Source organism: Mytilus californianus, unplaced genomic scaffold (assembly GCF_021869535.1).
Source record: "Mytilus californianus isolate M0D057914Y unplaced genomic scaffold, xbMytCali1.0.p SCAF_2, whole genome shotgun sequence".
Taxonomy (NCBI): domain Eukaryota; kingdom Metazoa; phylum Mollusca; class Bivalvia; order Mytilida; family Mytilidae; genus Mytilus; species Mytilus californianus.
Genome location: NW_026262668.1, coordinates 93072390 through 93099846, shown reverse-complemented (window position 1 = coordinate 93099846; position 27457 = coordinate 93072390). Strand labels below are relative to the sequence as shown.

At 31.5% G+C, this 27457-nt stretch overlaps 1 protein-coding gene and 1 long non-coding RNA gene across 7 annotated transcripts in view; both read right to left on the bottom strand.

Annotated features, from left to right (window-relative positions):
* The window catches only part of LOC127730408 (ankycorbin-like), a 77778-nt gene extending 54286 nt beyond the window's left edge, over nt 1–23492 (bottom strand). For 2 of the 6 annotated variants that reach the window (XM_052238796.1, XM_052238805.1), the window contains exon 1: nt 23232–23492. In XM_052238796.1, the coding sequence (XP_052094756.1) occupies nt 23232–23254 (23 nt within the window). In that variant the 5' untranslated portion in view covers nt 23255–23492. Of the gene's footprint in view, nt 1–9285; nt 9391–22478; nt 22496–23231 lie in introns of those variants that run through there. The other 4 variants (XM_052238804.1, XM_052238806.1, XM_052238803.1 and 1 more) reach the window with 4 other exon arrangements.
* LOC127730410 (uncharacterized) lies at nt 17611–20142 on the bottom strand. Its single transcript, XR_007995095.1, has 2 exons — nt 19364–20142; nt 17611–18793 (listed from the first exon to the last, which is right to left on the bottom strand). It is a non-coding gene; the product is annotated as an uncharacterized LOC127730410 (long non-coding RNA).
* Nucleotides 23493–27457: the final 3965 nt, after the last annotated feature.

The window sequence follows — 27457 nt, the reverse complement described above, 5'->3', positions numbered from 1 at the left end:
AGCTTCTGTCCAAGTTTGGTAGAAATCCAGGATAGTTTAAGAAAGTTATTAAAATTTTAAAAACTTTAACCACAGAGTGAATGTAATATTTCCCGGCAGAAAAACTAAGTCCATTTATAAGTAAAATACGGAAAAAATGGAATTTTATTTTTACAAAATTTACTTCTGGATACTATCTTATGATCATAAACAAGCTTCTGTCCAAGTTTGGTAGAAATCCAGGATAGTTTAAGAAAGTTATTAAAATTTCAAAAACTTTAACCACAGAGTGAATATTTGTGGACGCCGCCGACGACAACGACGACGACGCCGACGGAATGTAGGATCGCTATGTCTCGCTTTTTCGACTAAAGTCGAAGGCTCGACAAAAATTGTGTTATTTTGATTAAGAAAAAAACCATATATCCTTTAGTTTTACCACAAATAGTCCTTTCCAGTAGTTGTCAATTGTTGCTGTATATATGTATTTTTTTTCATTTTTCATTCATTGTTTTTGTAACTAAATCAGGTAGATAGTTTCCTCGTTTGAATTGATTTACATTTGTCATTTCAGGGCCATTTATAGCTGACTATCTGTTATGGGTTTTGCTCATAGTTGAAGGCTGTAAGGTGACCTATAGTTGTGATTTGGTCTCTGGTGGAGAGTTGTCTCATTTGCAATCATACCAAATCTTCTTATCTTTATATTATACTTTCTATGTTATTCACCAAAGATAGATAGAAATTAGTTAAAGAAATAAATTAGTGTTAGTCATAGCTCTCATTATCATCAGCTCATATATCTTAACATAAAAAACTGCCAAACCTAGTAGAATAGTAAATGAACCAAAAAGAAAGTGGCAGATAAATATATCATCTTCTTTGAGATAAACAGTTTATGAATTATTAATTATGATAATAAATCTGTTAGTATGTGTATCTGATTTGACCATAAAAGCTGCAGGGACCTTTGTTGGAGATACACAAGTACATCATGTCAAAAGTTAATGGCTTAAGCCACTTCAACACAATACTTAAAGGAAAGAAATATTATAGTACTCAAGAATCTAATTTCATCTGTGACACTTGTTCTTTTTTTATACATACCATTTTAAACAATTAAAGAATTTGACAGGAAAATAGTTTACTTACTAAATTTACATAGAATCAATTGTTAAGATAAGGATTTTGAAAAAAAATGACAGATTATTGATCAAATTTTCTATGTCATCAAGCACAACCAAACTTATTTTATGGAAGATACATTTAACTGATATTCATGCCTAATTAACTCAAATTTGTAGTCAATGTTTCCATTGAAGTGCACAGAATTATACAGGTTATTAAAGTGAGAGGTTCTGAAATTTTATCTTATTCATGTTTAAAGTTTCGACTTCTATTACTTGAAATTCAATGATGGCTTTTCGTTATTTCAGTTTTTCAGACATAAAACCAATTTATTTATATCAGCTGTTAAATGAATTCTTCATATAACCATCTTCGAGTGGTCCCTGCAATTGCATGTGGGTAGTGGAGACTGGCTTAAGTCAAACCAAAGCTGCATTACAGAAAGCAGTTACTTCTTATATTAGCTTAAACCAATGCACTGGTTCCAAAATTGATCACATTTTCTAAACTCTTTTCAGAAAACTGCTCCCCATCCCAACCCAGGGGTAATACATTTATATCAGTACAAGTATGGGTAAACTGAAGTCAAATTTAATTTTAGCTCTTATTTATATGCTGCAAATAGGCAAAGTCATTTAACTGAAGTCTATCTCAGAATACATGAATTTGTCACTGTGTAAATAGAAACGGTGAGCGAACTACACTCAAACCGTCAATTAAATAGTCAATAAAAAAAATCTCTAATTATATGCTAGCATAAAGTCATTGAAACTTTGATTAAAGCTACTTAACAATTCATTTATCTTTAGACATATGACTGAAAGTGTAAATATGCATATCCACTTTACTTCATATCCAGAGAAAATCTGTCAAAAAAGATTAGCTAATAAAACCCAGTTACAGGTTACTCCCAGCAGATAGATTTCTACTTCACTAGTCAAAGAATTGTTTCCTCATTAATAAAATAACAGTGTACCAATGTCCCCTTATTGCACGTAGCTATTTATCTTTCCAAGGGCAACAACTAAAAAAATGTGGATAGTGTCCACATGTGGACACAGATGATGCCCCCGCTTGCATATCATATAGTTATAAAGGGACATAACTGAAGAACGGTAAAAGTGACGCTACCCAAATTTGAACTTGATCTGAGTTTTGTGGTAATAAGTATTGTGTGTAAGTCTCATAACATTTGGTTGAGGCTAACTTAAGTAGAGAACAGAAACTAAAAATTCAGCAATTTTTCTATTTGTAAACATGCATAACTCTAGAACGGTTGTGTATAAGTTTTATAACATTTGGTTGAGACAAACTAAAGTTAGAGAACGGACACGAAAAATTCAGCAATTTTTATGTTTATAAAGGGACATACCTCAAGAATGGTAAAAGCGTCGCAACCAAATTTCGTACTTAATCTGTATTATGTAGCAATAAGCATTGTGTATAAGTTTCATAACATTTGGTTGAGGCAAACTAAAGTTAAAAAACGGAAACAAAAAATTTGTACTTGATCTTAGTTTTGTGGTAATGAATATTGTGTAGAAGTTTCATAATGTTTGGTTTGGGCAAACTTAAGTTACAGAATGGAAACTAAAAATTTTGCAATCTTTCGATTTATAAAGGGCATAACTCAATAATGGTTAAAGTGACACTACCCAAATTCAACTTGATCTGTGTTTTATCAGTGGAAGTCAAAATTAAACATTGCATTGTATAAAGCATTGATTTTAGTTGATTCAACTATAATCATGGCCAAAGGAAGATAACTCCAATTTTAAAAATTACTTGATTTTTAGAAGAAAATAAAAATTTTGCAATTTTTCCATTTATAAAGGGCATAACTCTAGAACGGTTAAAGTGATGCCCCCAAAATTCAAACTTGATCTGTGTTTTGTGGTAATAAGCATTGTGTATAAGTTTCATAACATTTAGTTGAGGCAAACTAAAATTAGAGAACGGAAACGATAAATTCAGCAATTTTTCCATTTGTAAAGGGGCATTACTCTAGAACGGTAAAAGTGACGCCACCAAAATTCAAACTTGATCTGTGTTTTGTGGTAATAAGCATTGTGTATAAGTTTCATAACATTTGTTTGAGGCAAACTAAAGTTAGAGAACGGAAACGATAAATTCAGCAATTTTTCCATTTGTAAAGGGGCATAACTCTAAAACGATAAAAGTGACACCACCAAAATTCAAACTTGATCTGTGTTTTGTGGTAATAAGCATTGTGTATAAGTTTCATAACATTTGGTCGAGGCAAACTAAAGTTACAGAACGGAAACCAATTTTGGGACATACGTACAGACGGACAAGGGTAAAACTTAATGCCCCCTCTGCTAAGGCGGGGGCATAAAAATGTTTTTCTTTGAACTTTTAAATCAAATATCTTACAAGAAATGTAGGCATGAGATGGCTAACAGTGTTATTTTCCATATAATATTTCTCTTTCCAAGGGGAATAACTCATGTAAATAATAAGTCGGCACATTTCCAAGACCTTGCTGGTATATACTTTTGATGTAGATTTCATAACAAGAGTGCACACGCTGAAATGTCTCGCCTTCTTTACTAATCATTGATATTATGTTGATAGTCCTAAATATAAAGCTTTATTACAACTGTCACATAAACTTAACATTAACCAAGTAAACTAAACATTGACCAATGAACCATGAAAATGAGGTCAAGGTCAGATGAACCATGCTAGGCAGGCATGTACAGCTAACAATTCTTCCATACAACAAATATAGTTGACCTATTGCTTATAGTTTAGGAAAAAACAGACGAAAACACAAAAACTTAACACTGAGCAATGAACCTTGAAAATGAGGTCAAGGTCAAATAAAACCTGCGTGACTGACATATAGATCATAAAATATTTCCATACACCAAATATAGTTGAACTATTGCATATAGTATTAGAAAAAAAGACCAAAACTCAAAAACTTAACTTTGACCACTGAACCATGAAAATGAGGTCAAGGTAAGATGACACCTGCCAGCTAGACATGTACACCTTACAATCATTCCATACACCAAATATAGCTGACCTATTGCATGCAGTATTAGAAAGAAAGACCAAAACTCAAAAACTTAACTTTGACCACTGAACCATGAAAATGAGGTCAAGGTCAGATGACACCTGCCAGCTAGACATGTACACCTTACAATCATTCCATACACCAAATATAGTAGACCTATTGCATACAGTATAAGAAAAACAGACCAAAACACAAAAACTTAACTATAACCACTGAACCATGAAAATGAGGTCAAGGTCAGATGACACCTGCCAGTTGGACATGTACACCTTACAGTCCTTCCATACACCGAATATACTAGACCTATTGCTTATAGTATCTGAGATATGGACTTGACCACGAAAACTTAACCTTGTTCACTGATCCATGAAATGAGGTTGAGGTCAAGTGAAAACTGTCTGACGGGCATGAGGACCTTGCAAGGTACGCACATACCAAATATAGTTATCCTATTACTTATAATAAGAGAGAATTTAACATTACAAAAAATCTGAACTTTTTTTTCAAGTAGTCACTGAACCATGAAAATGAGGTCAAGGACATTGGACATGTGACTGACGGAAACTTCGTAACATGAGGCATCCATATACAAAGTATGAAGCATCCAGGTCTTCCATCTTCTAAAATATAAAGCTTTTAAGAAGTTAGCTAACGCTGCCGCCGCCGCCGTAGCCGCCGCCGCCGGATCGCTATCCCTATGTCGAGCTTTCTGCGACAAAAGTCGCAGGCTCGACAAAAATCAGGCAAGAATGGTACAGGTGAGAACACTTACAAGACCAGACAGAAGGACAGGTAGACACCTAAGTCCTATTAGTCATATTTTTGGTATACTTATGAAATAATAAATAAAGAGTTCCATTGGATTATAAAAAAGCAAGCCCTTTTGCAGATTCAAAACTACTAGTGGACATTTCACAGTGTGTAAGAAATTTATTTACATGTTTGAACCACCAAACTTTACTTGTTAAAGTTAAATGTTTGGATTGAAATTGATATAAAATGGATGCACTATATATTGGCCCCAATGCTAGAACAGATATTTTCTTTGGCAATTAATGATTTAGATTTTACATGCAAATTGAATTAATGAGAATTCAATAATGAAGATTAAATAAAAACATGCCAGGATGCTGCCTTTGATGCATGTCTGTATTGATAATCAACAATTGCTATAAAATCATATGATGAATATTAAATACAGAATACTAGGCTTTTTTATATATGATTTGGCAATGGAAAGATAATTATGCCAATCTACAGTTCTAAGGATAAAATGCTGCAGTTCAACCATGCAAGTTCATTGATCTTTGGGATTTCATTGACTTTTGTCTTGAAAGAAAGTGTTTTCTTTTAAGTAGGATGTAGAAAGTTCTATTTATTGTATAACCATGTAATATAATGTTATGTTAGGTTGTTACACAGACCACAATACACTATGAAAATTGAAGGTTAAAAATGTTGGTACTATTTCAAATGAATTTTTAGTGATCATATATATATAGTGTGTCTCTCACTTGCAAGCTTGTGCATTTTAATATTCTGTTATATTTATCATAAGTAGTACAATAAAACCCTATTACTTATAAATTATTTAGTTAAACATTTGTGCTATTTCTGAGTTTACCCCACATTTTATCCCTTCTACTTGTTAAAAATCCCATAATATAAGAAACCATACAACATTCAGTTTTCCATTAAATGATAAAATCTACAATCCATAGAATACATTCACCATATAACAGCTTACCTGAGGCTAATATTTCAAATTTCACAAGAAAATTATTCCATTGTGTTAATTACCAATATACACATCATCTAACAGGAATTAAGCTAGTTTTCTATATATTGATATAGTTTAAGCAATGCTTCTAGGCAATACAATCAACTGCTGCAGATGAAAATAAAAGCAATTCTCCATAACAGAATGCAAACATTGATTGATTTGCCCATTACTGTCAGATTTCTCTATAAGGATACAGCTACCAACATACTGATTATCGCTCAACGTTGGATATTAAATTGGTCTTTTTCTTCTAATAACTTACTTAAATGTCATGTTTTCATGTTTGTCTTTATGTAAAAAGTTCTAATTTAAATGAAAGTTTACACTAATATTCTGGACAATTCTTTTCCCTTTACCTAATGCCAAATCTTGGTCATATATCATTTATTTCATATCTGTGTCCAAGTTAGTTGTAAAGAACAGTTCTTTTCCCAATGTTGACATGTTTGAAATTCAACTAAAAACTTTATATAAATGCAAAATGATATTTACCAAGTTATAGTACATGGGTATCATCCTTCATCTTGAATTGTAAAATACCAGAAACAATTGGTCTAGATCTTTAATGAAATGTTAAAATTCGATAGAAGAACGTAATTTCTTTGTAAGACTTTTCATCTAAAGAAGAAAATTATGTGTTTTATCATATTTTTACAAAAAGCAGAACATTTTTTATTTGATTAAGATTTTTTCAACTTTGCCATTTGAGGGGAGATAACTCAGATAATGTAACTTTCATAAAGGAATGTTTTATGAATTAACCTACTTTAGCAAGAAAATGAGTTCCATGACCCAAATTTTTCTTTTTCTTTTCTGAAAACACATATAAGAGCTATCTTCTCATATTTCATCTAAAATTTTTCTATATATTAGTTTTCTGTATATCACACAATATTGGGTTATTCATGCACAATCTATGCACAATCTGACAATTTTGCACAACCTGTAGCTTGAAAAAAAGCCCAGTGACAGATACTTTTTATTATACTTTTGAAAACAGCAAGATATAAACTACATTTTGGCAAATTATAAAAAAAAAGTCTATCGATTTTAATTACGACGTGTGACAGATACTTTTTATTATACTTTTGAAAACAGCAAGATATAAACTACATTTTGGCAAATTATAAAAAAAAGTCTATCGATTTTAATTGAGACACCCAATTTTTCAGGGAATTTACATATTTGTATTAATTATTTTGTACAATTACCATCAATGTGCTATAATAACACAATCAAGATAAAAACAAAAAAAAACCTTGGAAATCTATGAATATACAAAATATAGTCAAACCTTTTTAGAAAATAACCTTTACAAAGATGAAGGTCATGACAATCAATTTGATTCAAACTAACTAATAAATATGTTGGTCTGAAATAATTACATTATAACTTCCAATAGTGTCTATCAAAATACCATAAAAACACAATAGTTTCAGCCATAGACCTACTAAAACAATGGTAATGGACGAAGCAGGAACATTTATGTCAATTTAACAGTCTTCTTTCTATGATATTAATGATTTTTATAGATACTAAATAGGGAAATAAAATGTGATGTCTCAAATTGTTAATCCTTTGGTCATATAGATCATCTCTTACATCCTTCGCATTCAAAATTTTGGTACTGAGCAGAGGTACTCAGACAGTTCCATAAAGTGTAATTTTTATTTTGATACAAATGCTTGATTGAGCAACTGTTTTTACTTGCTAATTCACAAAGCAACAATCCACTGTAATGTTGATGTCATCCAACTTGAAATCCCAAACAGAATAAATGCTTAACATTTCTAAATTAGAATATTTTGCAAAAACCAGAACCATTATTTATCAATTGCAGAATTATAGTTTTTAACATTAAGAAAAATATGGCATTGTCTTATCAAATTTTTAGTTCAAGCAATCTGATGTCAAAACAATTCATTCTGTGGAATTATTTCACCTTTTTGTAAGTTAAGTATTAGTTGTGCTCATTCAGCAAATTAGAAAACCCAGAAGATCTTATTCAGCAGAAATAGATATTTACATAACATTTGATAAATAGATCATGTTTAATTGATTGGTTTGTAGAGGTATCACTTGAACAATTCATCAATATACAGATCAGTATAATAATGAGATAATAATATCACCACAAAAATCACCTGAAAATAACCTGTTACTAATTGGAAAAGGAATTCTCTCTGCTAATATTTAATACTGATATTACCACACACATGTGGATTTGTCAGTTTTTATGCACATGGTTTTTTCACTACTCATAATAATCAGATAGATAATTTATTACCTGAAGGCACATTCAAAGCTATATGCTATAGGAAAGATCATGAAATTGACAGTTATATTAAGTAGTTTTGCAATTTCATGAATTTACCAAAACTTTACTTGCATTATTTGTCAAAGAAAAGGAACAAATTCATTCCTGTTGTGAGCTCTCTTGGTAAAATTTAAACGTACAGTACCATTTTCAATGTGCAAAACACCAGAACACGTTTCTTAAATGACCCTCAACAGGTCAACCATCAAGACCAAGTACTTGGGAAGCAAAATATATTAAAAAATATTTAGGAGCATCAAAACCAAGAAGGATTCAAACAGAAAATTGTCTAGTCAATTTAACTCCTGACAGAGTTGCAAATCCTGGGTGCAATTAACTCCTAATATTCTAAAGAAAAAGTGCTCCCCATCAGTTTATTATCACATGTACTTATTTCAAATGATCAATTAAACAAACCCAGCGTGATCATGTACTTGATAGAGGGAAGAAAGATAATAAACAGTAGAACTAGAGAATATCTTAAATATTTATCACACAGAGAGAAAAAAATAAACAGAGGATTGTTGGAGTGGAATAAATGCTGATAATGCACCTTATATATGTCTAATGTACTATGTGTAATCAATACAGTAACATCTGTCATAAACATGTAACCATACATATATATATGCTGTGTATTACAATGGTATGCATTTACATGTTGTTTTTTTTTTTTATCTATTTCCATTATTTGTAGATTAAATGTTTTTGGTGTATAAGTCGTCATGCAACAAATTTCATTAAACATGTAAAGTCCCTTTCACTCCTCTAAAATTGACTTAAAAAATATTTTCAAAAATCAAAATCGAAATTTATTCATTTTGTTTTTATAAGTTATCTTACAACTATTCCATGAAACAGCCTCTAAACAGACAAATCTTTATTCTAAAAAGCTTTCAACTATGTCAAGTTTATTTTTTAATTCAAGTAAAAGTAAATATTTCCATTTCCAGGATTTTTATCTTAAAGTGAATTTTTGAAAACAATAAAAATATCTGAGTAAAAAAAAAAATGATGAAAATTAATCAAACTTACCGTAATCTAATCATTTTTCAACAATGATGTGCTTTCTTAATCCTCTAAATAATAATTTTGTCACGAAATGAAAGCCCTGGCATATTACCATCACTGTATATTTCTCTGATACATTACAAAGTCTAAAATACAAATTCCCATATGGTCCCACAGTCATAAGCTGTTACATAAAGAACATGAGATGACAATACAGTGTAAGGAAACCCATCATCCTGTCACTTTTACATACATTTATATTATGTATTATATTGAAACATCAAGCAATAATCTTCTTGGCATCTAAGGCCATTGAAAAGTTTATTTACATAAGGCCAAGCAAATATGATTACTATTCTCTTGAGAAGTTTAAGTTTTTATAAATGCCAAAAATGAGACAAGATGATTATTGCAATAATTAGAATTGCTTTTATAATTATTCATAGCAATATTCATAACTACAACATGTGCAGGAATCAAACGAATTAATCTTGCATTAGTGTTGCTTGTTAAAGAATGCATATATTATAATAATAATAATAATAATAAATTCTTTATTTAAAGAGGGTAAACTCAGTTAGTTACAATAAACTAATCTTCCCTGAGGCCCTCACATACAAATTACAATACAATCAAAAACAGATATTTACACAAAGTTAATTTACAGTCAATTAGTTCAATGTAATATTACTAACATGATAAGATATAAGGCTGTTCAAGATGTACATGTAGTCAAAAAATCAAATACAAATAAAAATAAAAGAATATACAAATACATTGTAGAAAATATAATCTTATCAGGACTGTGTTAAGTACTTCTTGATACTTTGTTTAAAAGTATAAGTGTTTTGAGCTTTACGCATTTTGTGTGGTAGTCCATTCCATAACACTGATCCAGAATAAACAAAAGATTTCTTAAATAGCTCAGCTTTTGGCTTAGGAACTATCAGATTACCTTGAGTGACGCCTCTCAGGGAGTAAGGATTATTATCTGATTTCAGTTTAAACTTTTGAACTAGGTACATTGGTGCTTCCATATGCATACATTTATATAGAAGTAAATATTTGTGGTATTTTATTCTATTGTCAACTGTCATCCACCCAAGTTTTTTAAATAAGGGGGCTGAGGGGGATAAAGGATCTGCATCTAGAATTAATCTTGCTGCCCTTTTTTGGAGTTTTAAAATTCTTGCTATCCCTTCATTTTTACATTCACCCCAAATAATACAGCAGTAGTCAATCAGGGGCAGAATATATCCATTGTAATATGTTTTCCTTGCATTTATATCTAAAAATTTCTTTATTTTAGAAAGAAGGTATATTCTGGATGATATATTAGCACAAACTTGGTCAATTTGATTTCTCCAGTTAAGTGTGCTGTCAATTTTAACACCTAATAATTTTTCACATGAAGAATTTTGTAATACTTTTGAATCTATTATTAAGTTTGGTTGATAAGTCTGAATTGATAGTTTTTGCTTTGTTCCAGTAACCAAACATTTTGTTTTATTTGCATTAATGAACATGTTATTCATTTTGCACCATTCTTCAACCCTGTATAAATCTTCTTGAACATCATCATGTATATTTTCTATGTTTTTCCCTGATTTATGAAGAGTGGTGTCATCAGCATATAGGTCTGTTTCACAATTTTCAATGCATAAGGGAAGGTCGTTTATAAATAGCACAAACAATAGAGGACCAAGTATAGAACCTTGGGGGACACCAAATTTTACATGTTGTTGTTCAGAGTAAACATTACAAATGTTTACCTGCTGTTTTCTGTTATTCAGGTATGACTTGAAAAAACTAACAGTAGCCTCACTAAATCCATAAATTTCAAGCTTTAAGCAAAGAATGTCATGATCTACCAAATCAAAAGCTTTTTTAAAATCTAATAAAATTGCTAGGTTTAAATTACCATCATTCATTTCTTGCAACCATTTGTCAATGATATTAATAAGTGCAGTTTGACAAGAATGCTGCGGCCTGAAACCAGATTGTGTAGGGTGTAAAAGGTTAAGTTTAGATAAGTATTTGTACATGTTATTAGAAACATGCCTTTCTATTAATTTTGATAAAGTTGGAAGAACAGATATAGGTCTGTAATTTGTTGCTAAAAGCTTGTCACCATCCTTGAAAACTGGTGTTACCTTAGCATTCTTCAGTAAAGAAGGATATATACCAGTATCTATCATTCGGTTAAATATGTATGTGAGAGGTGATGCAATAACAGGGGCGCTTAATCTTAGGATTTTTGGTCCTATATTATCCATACCAGATGCTTTGTTTATATCAAGTTTTGTATTGTTTATATGTAACAAATACAGTCTATATTCACACAATATTTCTTGAATTTCAAGGGTTAAAGGGAAACTATAACTTAATATAAAAAATCATATATGGCCTTTATTGAGACTTAATAAAAATAGGTGGACCATTTTCACTAAGACATGACAAATAGAAATTACTTAAGTGTGACTTCTCAGATGTTCTGCATTGATAATATATTATTGATAAATTTTTCAACATATTTGTCATTTACTTTGTGTATTCAAAACACATACAGATGTAAGAGAAATGTTAATTTTTATTGATGACAATTTTGATCAGGTTAATATTAAAATTGTGGCAGAATCATAATTGTGTAAAGAGAAAAAGGCTAATAAACAACATTCTTTAGACATATTTCTGTCTATACAATCTGACAAGTTCAAATATGACTTCTGTTTAAAGTCTTTTTTATAAGAATTTTAAACAACACAATTTTTCTTACCATGATTTTAGGGATAGATTTAATAAATCAGAGCTAACCTTTTTACCAAGGATTTCAGTATGACAGTATGCATTACAATTTATTTTTGTAAGTTTATGAGAAAAAATTTTTAAGTTTTTTGTGTTAAATATAATCAAATTGATCAATACTTACTATGTAAACAAGAATTTTCAGGGTTTGAATACTAATAATTGAAAAAAATTGAAAATTTTAATCCCATACCCATTATTTTACCATATTTTTGAAGGAAAATATGAGGCCTAGCTATGTATTAACCTTGGAGGTTGTATATATTATATAACTCTGGATATGGTGAATTTCTCCCCAAAAATGGAGAACGTGTTAATCAAACTTTGTTATATGAGTTGTTAAATGATTACGCGTATTATTTTATTCTTTCACAATCAATTAACACTTTCTAATATCTATGTATGTGTACCTTTTCTTTCATCACAGTTTTTCCCTCAAACTTCATGGATAAATTGGTCACTGAATAGAGAAAAGCTGTAGTTGAATTAGAGTACAGGGAGACAATAATTCAGTACATTTCTGAGGATTTCAAAAAGATGAATGATTTTCTTATAAAAGATATCCATTTTCACATGTTTTACAGTAAAGCTTAGCCATTTAAGTATATAAAGACATGCCTTCTTGACTCTGAGGCTGTTTTGGGGGAAATGGACCCCCCTTGTTGCGGTACATATATGGTTAACACATAGACTTTGTACAAGACCCAAGAAATTGGGATAAATACCATTTTGTGGTGCCCATCTCATAAATAAAAAAGTGAAGGGTGTGATTTTGATTTTCTTTGTTTAAGTTCCAAGACTTTTACACCATAAGTTATATCTAACTTCAGAAAGGTCCTAACGCATAATCAAAAGGTCTCACACTCAAGAACTACATATCTTTTTCCATATGTAACCAGTTAAACTGGTTCAAATCACTTTTCAGAATTTCTCTCTTTTTATTGACTTCAATTTCAATGTCTGTCCCTCACAAATTGTAAAAAGAGAAAATGGAGACAAAATTTTTCATTGATAAAGAGATGGGTAAAAGAATATCTTCATTCTAGTACAAGATGTATAATTATATTTTGAGTAGTAAGAGAATTGTGAATTTTAAATACAATACTGTTTTTACATTTTAGCTTCAGGTATAAATATTTTAATAACTTTCTATCACTATTCAAACATTCCCCTGGTAACAGAATGCTTTCTTTTCACAGGAAGCTTACTTGGTAACAATGCATGTAAATTAATCAAGATAAACATTTTCTGTTATGTATTCTTCAAAAAAGATTTTTAAGTAGCAATATATTTTCACAGTTTATAAAAGATACAATATGACACCGAAGATTTACTATATAAATTTTTCATTTAATAGAAAATTATTTACCATATTCTATGAGTCATTTTGTGAAAATGTTATTTTAAATTTTATATACTTTATAAAATATTTCACATATTTGTGAATATCTTGGCATTTTAATAATAAGTGTAATATGATTTTCAGATCACACTAATTTTTTTGAAATTCAGTATCTTACAACTTTTGAAAATTCCCCTCAAAATATGAAAGCTTCAATATCATATGAAAAGGAAACTAAAAAAATATTTGTTTGGCCTATCAGAATCATTTCTTGTCACAATACACACCCACTCCAGACCATATCAGTCTTCCAAACAAATTAAATATTCAGTAGACTAATAATTTACAGGTTATACATGTCAAGGGTCAAGATAGCCAGGATTATACAGGGGAAACTAAAGGTAAACTTATTTACTCAAACGAAAACGTAAATAATGTTTGACAACCTAGTAATTTTTTATCACTTTGCAAGAGTAAGTTTATGGTCCACCTAAACAAATCCCCAGAAAACATTTATAGAAGAATGAGCAATACAGGTACAACAAATCTGATTAGGAACAAAACTTTGTACTTCAACTAAAGTAATAGCATATTTCTAGTACTCAGTAGGAACTGTCACTTCACTCGTCATTCTTGTCAATTCTAAACCTTAAATAAAATTAATCTTCAGTCAGGTGTGTTTTTTCAGTATATTGGACTATTACATACTGATAAATATTTCTTCATATAATGTTAAAAAGTGAAATATGTCAATCTTAAATTGGACCTGTTCTGTGTTTGTGGTTTCTAATACTATAAATTTACAAAATTTTGCAATGCTTTTATTATTATTGTGACAGGATGGGTACCTCAATAGTAATCAAAGCGCGAAAGCGCTGTAAAGGCAGTTAATTACAGGTTGTGTGTATTTTTAGTCCAGTTATATCATTATCTTGCATAGTACAGTGTACTTATCAGAGGTGGCTTTCAGTATTTAAGATTTAGAGTTCTCTAATGATATTGAACAAGTTTTATGAATGTCATATTCTGAGCACTATATGAAGGCGATTGTTCTCACTTGTTTATGAACTAGTGCATTATGTCCAGTTTGTACCTTTTTTATCTATGTTTATAGTCAAATTAGTTATCAAAGGTACCAGGATTATAATTTAATATGCCAGACGCGCGTTTCGTCTACATAAGACTCATCAGTGACGCTCAGATCAAAATAGTTATAAAGCCAAACAAGTACAAAGTTGAAGAGCATTGAGGACCCAAAATTTCAAAAAGTTGTGCCAAATACGGCTAAGGTAATCTATTCCTTGGATAAGAAAATCCTAAGTTTTTCGAAAAATTAAAAGTTTTGTAACAGGAAGTTTATAAAAATGACCATATAATTGATATTCAAATACTGTTTAAAATAGTTAGGCATTTTCTTTTTAGTAATAAGTAAATGTTATCAACTGTATTTTATTCAACTCTGCAAATGTGGTTTGTTACTGTTAAGTATGGATGATAGTTGTTTCATTGGCAATCATAACTCATCTCCTTATTTATATAATGATCTATATTCAACGACCTCAGGTACAAAAAAAATGTATGTAACTAAACTGTGATGGGAAACCTTTGACTTCTTTTTTTTATATAAACTTTTGATTTGGTACCATAGAACTATGTAGAATAAATGTACATTGCAACATGTCAACTCTTTCAATGACAATACTTTTTTAGAAACTATAACTCCAAGCAAAATTATATTTCCAAGTTTCAAGTAATTTATGAATGAAAAAAGGAGTTCTTAATTAAGAAATAAACTGATTCGCTGAGCTCAGCTGGATACACCCGCAGAGGTCCAACCTTGAACAGTTGGGGCAAAAATGGACACAATATTCAAGCTTGATACAGGTCTGAATTTGGATTGTAATTAAATATTTGACATATTATAGTTTCTGAATAAATGTAGTCAAAGAACTTGAAATAGGTTATATGAATTGAATTTATATTCAATTAAAGATTTCTTGCTGTTGTGCAATAAACTGTGCTGTTGCGCAATACTTAATAAATCTGTTGCCAGACTATAAACAAATAAAGTTCAATTTCTTCTCAATGTCATATTTGAAATTTATGAAAATCTATAGGGAGATTACATCAATAGCTATAAATAATTCACCAAAGTTTCATGCGAACTGCTTAAAGCATTTTTGAGTTGTTGTCCAACAACAGTGCACACGCTGAAATGTCTCGCCTTCTTTACTAATCACTGATATTATGTTGATAGTCCTTAATATAAAGCTTTATTACAACTGTCACATAAACTTAACATTAACCAAGAAAACTAAACATTGACCAATGAACCATGAAAATGAGGTCAAGGTCAGATGAACCATGCCAGGCAGGCATGTACAGCTAACAATTCTTCCATACAACAAATATAGTTGACCTATTGCTTATAGTTTAAGAAAAACAGACCAAAACACAAAAACTTAACAGAGCAATGAACTGTGAAAATGAGGTCAAGGTCAAATAAAACCTGCACGACTGACATAAAGATCATAAAATATTTCCATACACCAAATATAGTTGACCTATTGCATAGAGTATTAGAAAAAAAGACCAAAACTCAAAATCTTAACTTTGACCACTGAACCATGAAAATGAGGTCAAGGTCAAATGACACCTGCCAGTTAGACATGTACATCTTACAATCATTCCATACACCAAATATAGTAGACCTATTGCATACAGTATAAGAAAAACAGACCAAAACACAAAAACTTAACTATAACCACTGAACCATGAAAATGAGGTCAAGGTCAGATGACACCTGCCAGTTGGACATGTACACCTTACAGTCCTTCCATACACCGAATATACTTGACCTATTGCTTATAGTATCCGAGATATGGACTTGACCACCAAAACTTAACCTTGTTCACTGATCCATGAAATGAGGTCAAGGTCAAGTGAAAACTGTCTGACGGGCATGAGGACCTTGCAAGGTACGCACATGCCAAACATAGTTATCCTACTACTTATAATAAGAGAGAATTTAACATTACAAAAAATGTTAACTTTTTTTTCATGAAGTCACTAAACCATGAAAATGAGGTCAAGGACATTGGACATGTGGCTGATGGAAACTTCGTAACATGAGGCATCCATATACAAAGTATGAAGCAGCCAGGTCTTCCACCTTCTAAAATATAAAGCTTTTAAGAAGTTAGCTAACACCGCTGCCGCTGCCACATCACTATCCCTATGTCGAGCTTTCTGCGACAAAAGTCGCAGGCTCGACAAAAACTGGAAAATCCCAATAAAACCCCATAACTCAGAAATGTAAAATCTAAAATTTATAAAATTCTAAAGGGAGCTTACGGATTGATAATTTAGTCTTAGATGCAAGATTTTTTTATCAGTTGTTAGTGGCTTTGAACTAGCTGTCAGTAACTGCGAGTACTCTCAGATCTGTACTTAGTGTCTTTTTGTTGTTTGGATGTACAACAACCCGACCACGTCCACTTGTATTTATCTATCTGATGAGTTAAGCCTCTTTCAACTGATTTTTATAGTTTGTTCTTATATTGTACTGTTACACTACTGTCCCAGGTTAGGGGGAAGGTTGGGATCCCGCTAACATGTTTAACCCCGACACATTCTGTATGTACATGTATGTGCCTGTCCCATGTCAGGAGCCTGTAATTCAGTGGTTGTCGTTTGTTTATGTGTTGCATATTTGTTATATTCGTTCATTTTTTGTACATAAATTAGGCCGTTAGTTTTCTTGTTTGAATTGTTTTACATTGTCATTTCGGGGCTTTTTATAGCTGACTGTGCGGTATGGGCTTTGCTCATTGTTGAAGACCATACTGTGACCTATAGCTGTTAATTTCTGTGTCATTTGGTCTCTTGTAGAGAGTTGTCTCATTGGCAATCATACCACATCTTCTTTTTTATATTTACATCAACAGATATAAACAATTCATCAAAGTCAAGGTGAGACAACAAAACTTAGTGGTAAGATCTCTGAAATTTTTTACACAGTACAAGTTTTTCTCATTATTGGAGACTGTACAGTGACAGTAATACCTGTAACTGCTTAAACCCATTTCTTATGCACTTTAGTTCGATAAACTCACTGAATATCATACCACATCTCCTTATTTTTATATGCATTACAATTTACATGTGCATGTAATTATAAATATATATATATCAGAACAAAATTCATTGCGTCACTTTTATTTCTGCATCCTTTGGCACAATACAAGTTCTAAAATTACACAACATAAAACAACTAAATGTTATTTCAGATGAGAGTTTTGTTTCAGTTCCATTCATAGGATTTGTGAGAATTTTGTATGTTTTGCCAAGTCCAATAATTCGCTCTATGTGCACATGTTAATTGGAGACTTTTCTATCCCGTATAAGAGTTTTGGAACTAATTCTGTTTCTTTTTTTGAAAACAGTTAGCTAACAAATCTTGCACATTTAAACCTTTGTCTGCCATCACACTGTCACCTGGATCACATAATTGAACTACATTTTGTATTCTACATCTTTCAACTATTTCATAGTCACTGGTAGAACCAACATATGCATTAGAGACATAGTTGACTAAACCACCAGGCGTCGAACATACAAGTATTTTCAGTGTTTCTGTTTTTATATGATGAAAAGGTTGCCTGAGCTCTAGGAGCTTTAGGTTTTATCACGGGATATTCTGTGCTGTCAATAATAATCCAAGTCGTAGGAAACTTTAATTTGAAGTTGGATGGCGAAAAATGCCTGACTAAACCACTAGATGGCCAAGTGTTAGCCTCACACCACTGTTTAGGCATAAAAACAATCAATGTATACACAATATTCTTAACACTAGATTCAATCTAGAATCTAGAAAGTTCAAAGTTGGTTGTATAATGCCTCAATTTCATCAAAGTCATAAAAAAACTGATTTTCAACTGACACCCTATCAATTTGAAAATATATGTATCTCAAACAATGTGCTGTTGGACAAAGTGTGGTCAAAACAAATAAAAATTTAGTATACAACTCTAAACCGGTATAAAAATGCATGGCTGTGTCACGTGTCTTCATTTCAAAATTCTCTGCTGAAAACATAGACATTGATAGTGTTTGCGTAATTCCATCTTGGAAGCTCAACATTAGCTCGGCAGTTGGTGGTGGACAGTCATAAATCCTTTCTGCAGTATGAATGACTTCTTCAGGAAAACCAACTTTACAATCAAAACTTTCGTCTAGATTTTTACTACAATATTCATCAAGTTTAGTTTTCACAGGAAACTGCCCTGATTTTTCTTTTTGCGGACGATTCAGTCTCTTGCTTGGTCCAGGAAAATAGGCTGGGAATGGCAGTAGACTTAAGTCTCTGTATGGTGGGTTTGCGCCCTGAAAAAGGTTATAAAACATTAGTTTTTTGATAATTAAATGAACTTCCATTAGCAATGTATACTTTGTATTACCTGGCGAAATATTAACTAGATTTATTCATTACAATCTGGATAAAACTATGTTCGCCTGATTCAATGTATGTTATGTAAATCCAAAGGACAAACAATGAGAGACTTATGCAACAAAGGTACATTGTCTGTACCTAAATAACTATAATATAGATGAGAGCATGTCACTGTTTTGTTCCTGTTAACATTGTCATTGATATTTTTCAAGAAAGTCTATGAGGCATAGCTTATGCATTCCTGTCATTACTACATTAGCATAATTACTACTAAAATAATTCTCAGTATGATATACCTCTTGTAAGAAATCATTATAATTGTAGCAATCACCAAAAAATCTCACACAGATCACATTGAATCGTAATCCAAAAAATGATGACGTCTTGAATTAACCACCCCCTTTTATTCTAAAACGATAATTGCGGTTGTAAACATACTTTGGTTTATTCGCATGGCGATTACATATATAACTATATATTTCAAAAAGAAAATAGAGTTTTACCATGAATAGTTTCCTGCACGTAGTCTTTTTCAGTAAAATGTGCCTTGCAAACAAAAGCTGATTGAGATGGACTCCACGATTTCATCGTGTTCTCGTCCAATCTGCGTTTGGGCCATGGCGTTGATCCAACTTTTCCTTCTTTTTAAGTCATTTGGAAATGCATGTCCTCCTCTTAAATGACATCCAGGAACACAACAACAAGTACTTGGCATCGTTAATTAAAAATGTAACTGAAATAGTTGCACAGTGCAGAAACCGGAAGTTGAGGAACAGGATCGGCTACCACGGCGCCACCTATTCAGGAACGATAATTTGCTACTTTATATAACTGCGAAATAACAATAACGTTAGACGGGTTCACGTGCATAGACAGAAATGCGCTTTAAATTGTATAATATAATTAATGTTCAGTCGACTCTTAATTATTATATCAACGACTGAAATGATTTATAAACATCTAGATTGCAGATAACACTCGAAATTAACCCGAGCTCTTTCCACACGGAATTCAAATCATTCTAGTTTGTCAATCGGTTGACTGCTTATAATGCAAAATACAAATATATCAAAAGTTTTTAAAACTAACAAAACACAATGATCGTTTCTCTATTTACCAATGTAAATGAAATGAAACAAAAAACATTTTATATCACAATAAGAAGAGGAGAGAATTCAACATTTCCGGATCTACTTGGAGCCTAATGACCCCCCACGTAGATAAGTTGGATATCGCGGAAGGAAGGATTAACCCGGCAACTAGAAAGGCATTAAAGCACTGCCTTTAAAAACTCCTGTTTAAGATTTGATAACTTTTATTTGTATGCAGCATTTCTAGAAATTGTATTAATTAACCTTAACTAGAGGCTCTAAAGAGCCTGTGTCGCTCAACTTGGTTTATGTGCATATTAAACAAAGGACACAGATGGATTCATGACAAAATTGTGTTTTGGTGATGGTGATGTGTTTATAGATCTTACTTTACTGAACATTCTTGATGCTTACAATTATCTCTATCTATAATGAACTTGGCCCAGTAGTTTCAGTGGAAATTATTTTGTAAAAATTTACAAAATTTATGAAAATTGTTAAAAATTGAATATAAAGGGCAATGACTCCTTAAGGGGTCAATTGACCATTTTGGTCATGTTGACTTATTTGTAGAACTTACTTTGCTGAACATTATTGCTGTTTACAGTTTATCTCTATCTATAATAATATTCAAGATAATAACCAAATACGGCAAAATTTCCTTAAAATTACTAATTCAGGGGCAGCAACCTAACAACAGGTTGTCCGATTCATCTGAAAATTCCAGGGCAGATAGATCTTGACCTGATAAACATTTTTATCCCATGTCAGATTTGCTCTCAATGCTTTGGTTTCAGAGATATAAGCCAAAATCTACATTTTACCCCTATGTTCTATTTTTAGCCATGGCGGCCATCTTGGTTGGTTGGCCGGGTCACCAGACACATTTTTTAAACTAGATACCCTAATGATGATTGTGGCCAAGTTTGGTTAAATTTGGCCCTGTAGTTTCAGAGGAGAAGATTTTTGTAAAAGTTTACGGACGACGGACGAGACGACGGATGCCAAGTAATGAGAAAAGCTCACTGGGCCCTTTGGGCCAGGTGAGCTAAAAAGGGGTCAATTGTTTTGCAAAGAAAAGTTAACTATGTTCAGTGGTTGTCGTTTGTTGATGTGGTTCATAAGTGTTTCTTGTTTCTCGTTTTTTATATAGATTAGACCATTGGTTTTCCTGTTTGAATGGTTTTACACTTGTCATTTTTAAGGCCCTTTATAGCTTGCTGTTCAGTGTGAGCCAAGGCTCCGTGTTGATGGCCATACTTTGACCTATAATGATTTACTTTTTACAAATTGTGACTTGGATGGAGATTTGTCTCATTGGCACTCATACCACATCTTCTTATATCTATTATTTGTAGATCTGGACATGTTTTACTGTTTTAAAATTCTCTCTATATGTTATAGTTTCCAAAATAATAACCAAAAACTGTGAAATTTGCAAAATAATGACATGTCAGGGGCAATTACTCCAAAATGAGCTATCAATTCTTCTGAAAATTCCATAGGAGATAGACCTTGACCTGTTGATCAATTCCATCCATATTAGTTTTTCTTTAACTGCTTTACTAATTTTGAGATATTAGCCAAAACTTTTTAATTTTCTAAAAATTGATATTTCAGGGGCAATCACTCCAAAATGGGCCTTGAAGTATGTCAAAGGTCAAGGTCACATGAGTCATGATGATAGAGACACACCATCTTATGGTAATACACCTTCAAGCCAAATATCATAAGCCAGTATCAAAAGATAAAAAAAATTATAGCCCAGACAAGGTTGTAAGAGAAGCAGAAGAATCAGATAAAGAAGAAACATTACTAAAACATGATGTCATCCTTCATTGTTAAAGTACACAAGTCATTTAACTAAAACAATAAGTTTTTCTCATTTCCACATTACTACTTGGCATAACACTTGAATGAAATAATTTAAATAAGATCAACTCAAATCTTAACCTATGTTCAGAAGTTTAGACACACCTCAATGCAAGCAGGGTTTTGAATTCAACCTCGGGCTAGTGATTACTGTATATGAACTACATAGACCACTTGGCCACTAAGGCCCCGCTAATTGTCATTTGCTAAAAGCCAGAATTTTGTAACACCTTAAAATTTACCCTTTCATTTCTGATTAAAGGTAGCATATATATCATAAAGTATCAAATACAAAATTTACAAATTTTCTTTCATATAGTTGTTGCTTTACTCTTGATGACAAGTTCAACACAAAAGTAGCGATGACATGTTATACTCCTTAATTACTGTGGATTCATTTATTTTCATGGGTACCAATTTTAGTGGATTCAGGAAAACTTACATTAGAAGTCTATAGAAAATTTGTTATTTGTTGAACATTTAATTTCGTGGTTCACCTGTACCCATGAAATTGGTATCCAAGGAATAATAATGAATCCACATTATGCGAAAACAATTCATTATACTGCAAATATCAGGTGATCTACAATTTCATAGAGATAGTTTTTACCATCAGTGAGTGTAAGTAACTAATTAAACTTAATCGATCACATACTTGTGGACTGAGATCACCCAGTGTTAGTCCCTAACATTTAGTGTGGCCTCCAATGTCCAAACCAAACACATATAGAAACATCATTGAATCAAGTTCAGTAATTCTCACACTCAGAAAGAAGACAATTAAATCCTTGTACCAAATGAATTTGCTACTGGTCTCTTGAAGACTTGGTTAATCTTTATGCATTTAATTTAGTTCTTGTAAAATTTATTAAATTCAACAGATATCTCATGCGTCATTGGTGTTAGTTTACACCCTATTTTAGTTCTATAAATGTGCCTATGATGTATGGGATGTGTAATGGATAACTTAACTTTTGATTTAAAAGTATCAGCTTTTCCTGTGTCAGAGGATCTTCTTGTCATATAATGTGACAGAAGGTGGATCAAATTCAAAGTTTTAACCGTATGACCTATTTTATCTATTTGCTTTTTAGTGCATTTGAATATCAAATTATATGACAATTGACCATTTTTGTTTTTGTAAATGAATTTAGATGTTAACTTGTTTTTTGCTTACTGAAAACATTATTAATGGTCGCTATTGCAGAATATTCACATGTTAGGGGTGGGGAGGATAAACAGCGTTAAATTAGCTAGGATTCAAATCTTAAATACAACCCTAGTCAACTAGCTAAACAAAACCTTCATAACCTGTTCCATACGCCCACGATATTGACTGGTGATATAAAATAAATGTTGATTATTTCTGTGTCAAATGTTCATACTCATACAAAGTTTATATACTTACAATGACTTAACCCACTTCAGCATTGTATCCAAAAATAAGGAATCTTCCTGAGAAAACTCTGCGAAAAGCGTCGAAAATTGTCCAATAGCCAGACACGAAAAACACTTATTTTTCCACCAAAATTAATCTCCTTTCATGCATCAGTTAAAACACAATAAACAGGGAGTCTTTTAAATGGTCTTCCCTATAATTTTATCCAAGCGGTCATCTCATTTTACTAGGTGATCGTCATTTCATTTTAAATCCTTTCAGTAAAGAAATGCAGTATTTACCACAATTATTTCTGTATTCTTCACACTTAAAATAGGATGGTATTCAATTTCAGTTTTCAGTCATTTTAATAAAATTGTGTCACAAGACAGACATAAAATGTCCTCATTTCATTATTTCTCATCTGCAGTCACAAGTTTTAAGCTTACGCCATGAAGTCGTTTCAGCACAATATGAAGTATTGACAGCTTAAAACATGTACACTGAATGAAATTAAAATATTATCTTAGCTGTAGTGTCCAAAGTATTTTATCATTTACTATAATCAGATTACTGAACAAAGTATTCACCTGGGACAATATTCCTCTTCTAAAGGTGTTACTTTTTAATTAAATATGTCCTTAAATGTTATTAAAACATTCACTGAAATTCAATTCAAATAATTTTGACTCACTTATGAATGTTTCTTCCTCATTCTATGATTTCCCATACTAGTTGCCTCGATATTGATGAAATTTTAATGTGATCAATTGATTATTTTCACTTCTAGCAATAATTATCTTCATTGATTATCATTCATTTGAATAATAGTAAAACAAAAAAATAAGCTGCAATCCACAAAAAAAAGATATCTTTGAAATTAAAATGTACCTTCCAAATATACAATGATAATAACACTTTGCACAAAGCAAGCACAATCCGTTCCAAAGCCAATGTTCCAAATTAATCCATTCTTTGCTAAAAGGTATGCGATAGAATCCTTGATTAAACATTCATTATATCACCATTAATAAATAAAACCTTCGGTGAGGAAGCAGTGAAAGGTTTCTTTAACTGTATGCAAAGAATCTCAAGCTATATATAAATTCAATTGTCTCTAAGAGAAAAGAACCAACTGACAGCTGCCAATGTCAATTTCATCTTCTGAATTTCTTAATATTGATAAAGTTACATAATTTTCTTTGACAAGTTTTTTCGTGACACCTAAAAACACCAATTTCTTTATAAATACAACTTTTACAAGAATGAGGAATGTTTGACAATGCCCTTGCTGCTGTTTTAGCCTAAGGCAATTTCCTTTTAGAAAAGGAAGTGTGATTTAGTTTTGTACAATGACAGATAGTACAAATAACCTGCCTGGGGGTTCATTGTATTGATACAACTATATTCCTAATTAAATAGAAATTTTTTTAATCATTCAGGAAAACAGTTCATCAAGCTCTTACTTTTACCGTCACTGAGGTTCACATACAATCCATTGATGGCATAAGCGAGTGTTAGATCCATAAGCCTAGATTTCTTTATTTTGTAGTAGTGGTAGTTTTCAATTAAATATCAGTTAGTCAATGGAAAGTTATGAAATTTAGAGTGAGGAGCTGTTAATTATTGTTGTTCTATATACTATTTTATTTCAACAACAAAAATGCCACTACATTTGACAATGCAAAAATGGAACCAAAGGCATATGTCTATGATGTTACCAATGACAATCTTAACTGCCAAATAGTATATCTGTTGACAGATCAAAAATTTAATGTTTTTAAAAGTTATTCATATCAAGACATAAAGCTTACTAATTAATAAAATAATTTTCAGATGTTTTTTTAAACAATACCCTGGGGCATATTTACCATTATCTCTTCTTCCCAATCATTTTACTACACAATATAAACACATTAAACCAAACACTCAAAGAATAGTTACTTAATTGTTACATACATTATTCAAAGATAATCTGTTAACTGGTAATTCATATGCTCAAGGGAGCACTTGTAATTTTTACTTGGCAATTAAATGTGGTAATTATACAGTAATTAACACAACAGGTTTGAGCTTAGTATCAGCTGATCACAACAGGTGAACTACTAATCTGATAACAGACAGTGAGTAAACCCACAAATGTACTTGTGTCAAATTAAGTCCAAGGTAAATTGCAAAAGACTTTGTGTTCAAAATAGCAGACATTTTCTTAGTTCTACATTACAAAAAGGTATCACTCTAGTTAATGAGAACACAATAAGTCAGTATACCAAACTGAACAGGTACCACTATGCATGGTAAAAATTGACTGAATCAACTTTTTATTAGAAAATGATCTGTCATTTGGACATTTGAAAATTATGACACGCACACATACTCTAAGTAACAATGGCTAGAAAACAACAAAGTCAACTGACTTGCATTAAAGCTATGTATGGTGGATACCATTCATTAATATATGCCTTGATCAAATATGAAAAATACAAAAAAACTGCAGGATGTTTTCACAAATAGCAGTGATGGACAGAAGATACATTCAAAACAATTTATGTCAAGTCTCTTCTGTCAAAAGGAAGTACATAATTATGCCCTTGTTTAATGAATTTCATTAATATAGTACTCACCCCATTTTAATTAATCCAATGCAAGAGAAAGTGTTAACCTTTCCCCAACCTTATTCACCAGTAAAATGTTTTCTGTTTTATCATAAAAGAACAAATCATCTCATGATTTACATTGATAATGAACATGTAATCCTTCTTTTTCATTTTTCAACACTCTGGGAAAAAGATCTCAACAGGATTTACGGTTAAAAAATCAACTTGCAAATTATAGGTTCCGACACAGGGATACAATGTATGCCGTTTCACTGAGTTCTCAACATAATTATTGACTAATTTCAGGTTTTAAAAACATTGACAATTAAATTTGGTTTTAAATGGTGTACTTAAAAGGGAAAACAAGATATTGATCAAAGGCTTATCCGTATATACTAATTTAAAATAACAAACATTTTCAACTGTTGTTATCAATGGTAATTTACTAAGTTGACACACTAGACTTTAGATAGAGTGCATGACCTTTACACAAAAGTTGAGATAGAGAACACAGCTTATACAAGGCCAATTTTTAACGTTTTTATCTTTGATTAAGTGTTCTGCAATACAAATATCATAAAATTACAGATGCATCATGGGTGCATAGGCTGAGTTGCATGAACTCTTCATAGATCTGTAGAAGAAAGAGATTTTTGCATTGACCAGATTGAAGACTGACTGTAAATGTAAAGTCTGCTTACAATACACATCAAATAGTGGGAGGGGACTTATTGTTATTGTTCAAAATGGAAACTAGAATTTTGCAAAATTTCAATAGCTGTTGTGACATTGACTATTATTCAATTGAACCCAAAATGAATAGTGCTTCTACTCATCTGACTGATCACAGTTGGACATTTACAGCAAACAATCCATCATGAAACAAAACTTTTCCTATGAATATTTGACCTAGAAATTAACCTATTGACCTTAACATCATTAGTGGTCTTCCTCTTCCCATGAACATTATCATGCAAAGTTTGGTAAAGAAATTCCTGACGACTGGAAACTGAAATCTTGATGTCTGGACATTCAGACAGCATTCAACTTATATACTGTAAATTCAGAAATCATTGCAAGGTTTTTATTAATGCGAATAATGCAACTGGATGAGTATAGTAATATTTAGAACTGGCATTATGTTATCTGATGCATATATCTGGATGTAGCTTTTCTTGAAATTGCAATAATTCATCTCACATTTTGTCCATTCATCAAAAATCACAATAATAAATGCACGCAATAGTTTCTAAATTTACAGTATTTGATTTATCGCAGCTAGACTTAAAATTTATAAACAAATAAAATATAAAATTCTGATTTGATTTTATGCGTGTTTTTACTGCATTTTTTGTCCTTCTGTCCACAGCGCAATAATGTAGAGCTTGCCATTGATAACTATTTGAAGGGTAGCAATTATCTTTTTTTGGGTGTTTCACAATTCTTAAAACCTTCAATCATTTAAGCCAAAAATAGTTCACCCAACTACCTCTTGTAATCCAACAGTAAACGGTCAGGTTTGAGCAAACTGATATATTTTTAAAGCTAGCCTAACATAGCTTGATTGGATTATCTTTCTTACCTTAACTCGGAAGTTAAAATCTGTATCTGTTTAAGTCTATTGATTAATTTATTCTTCTTTCTGTATTATATTGACAG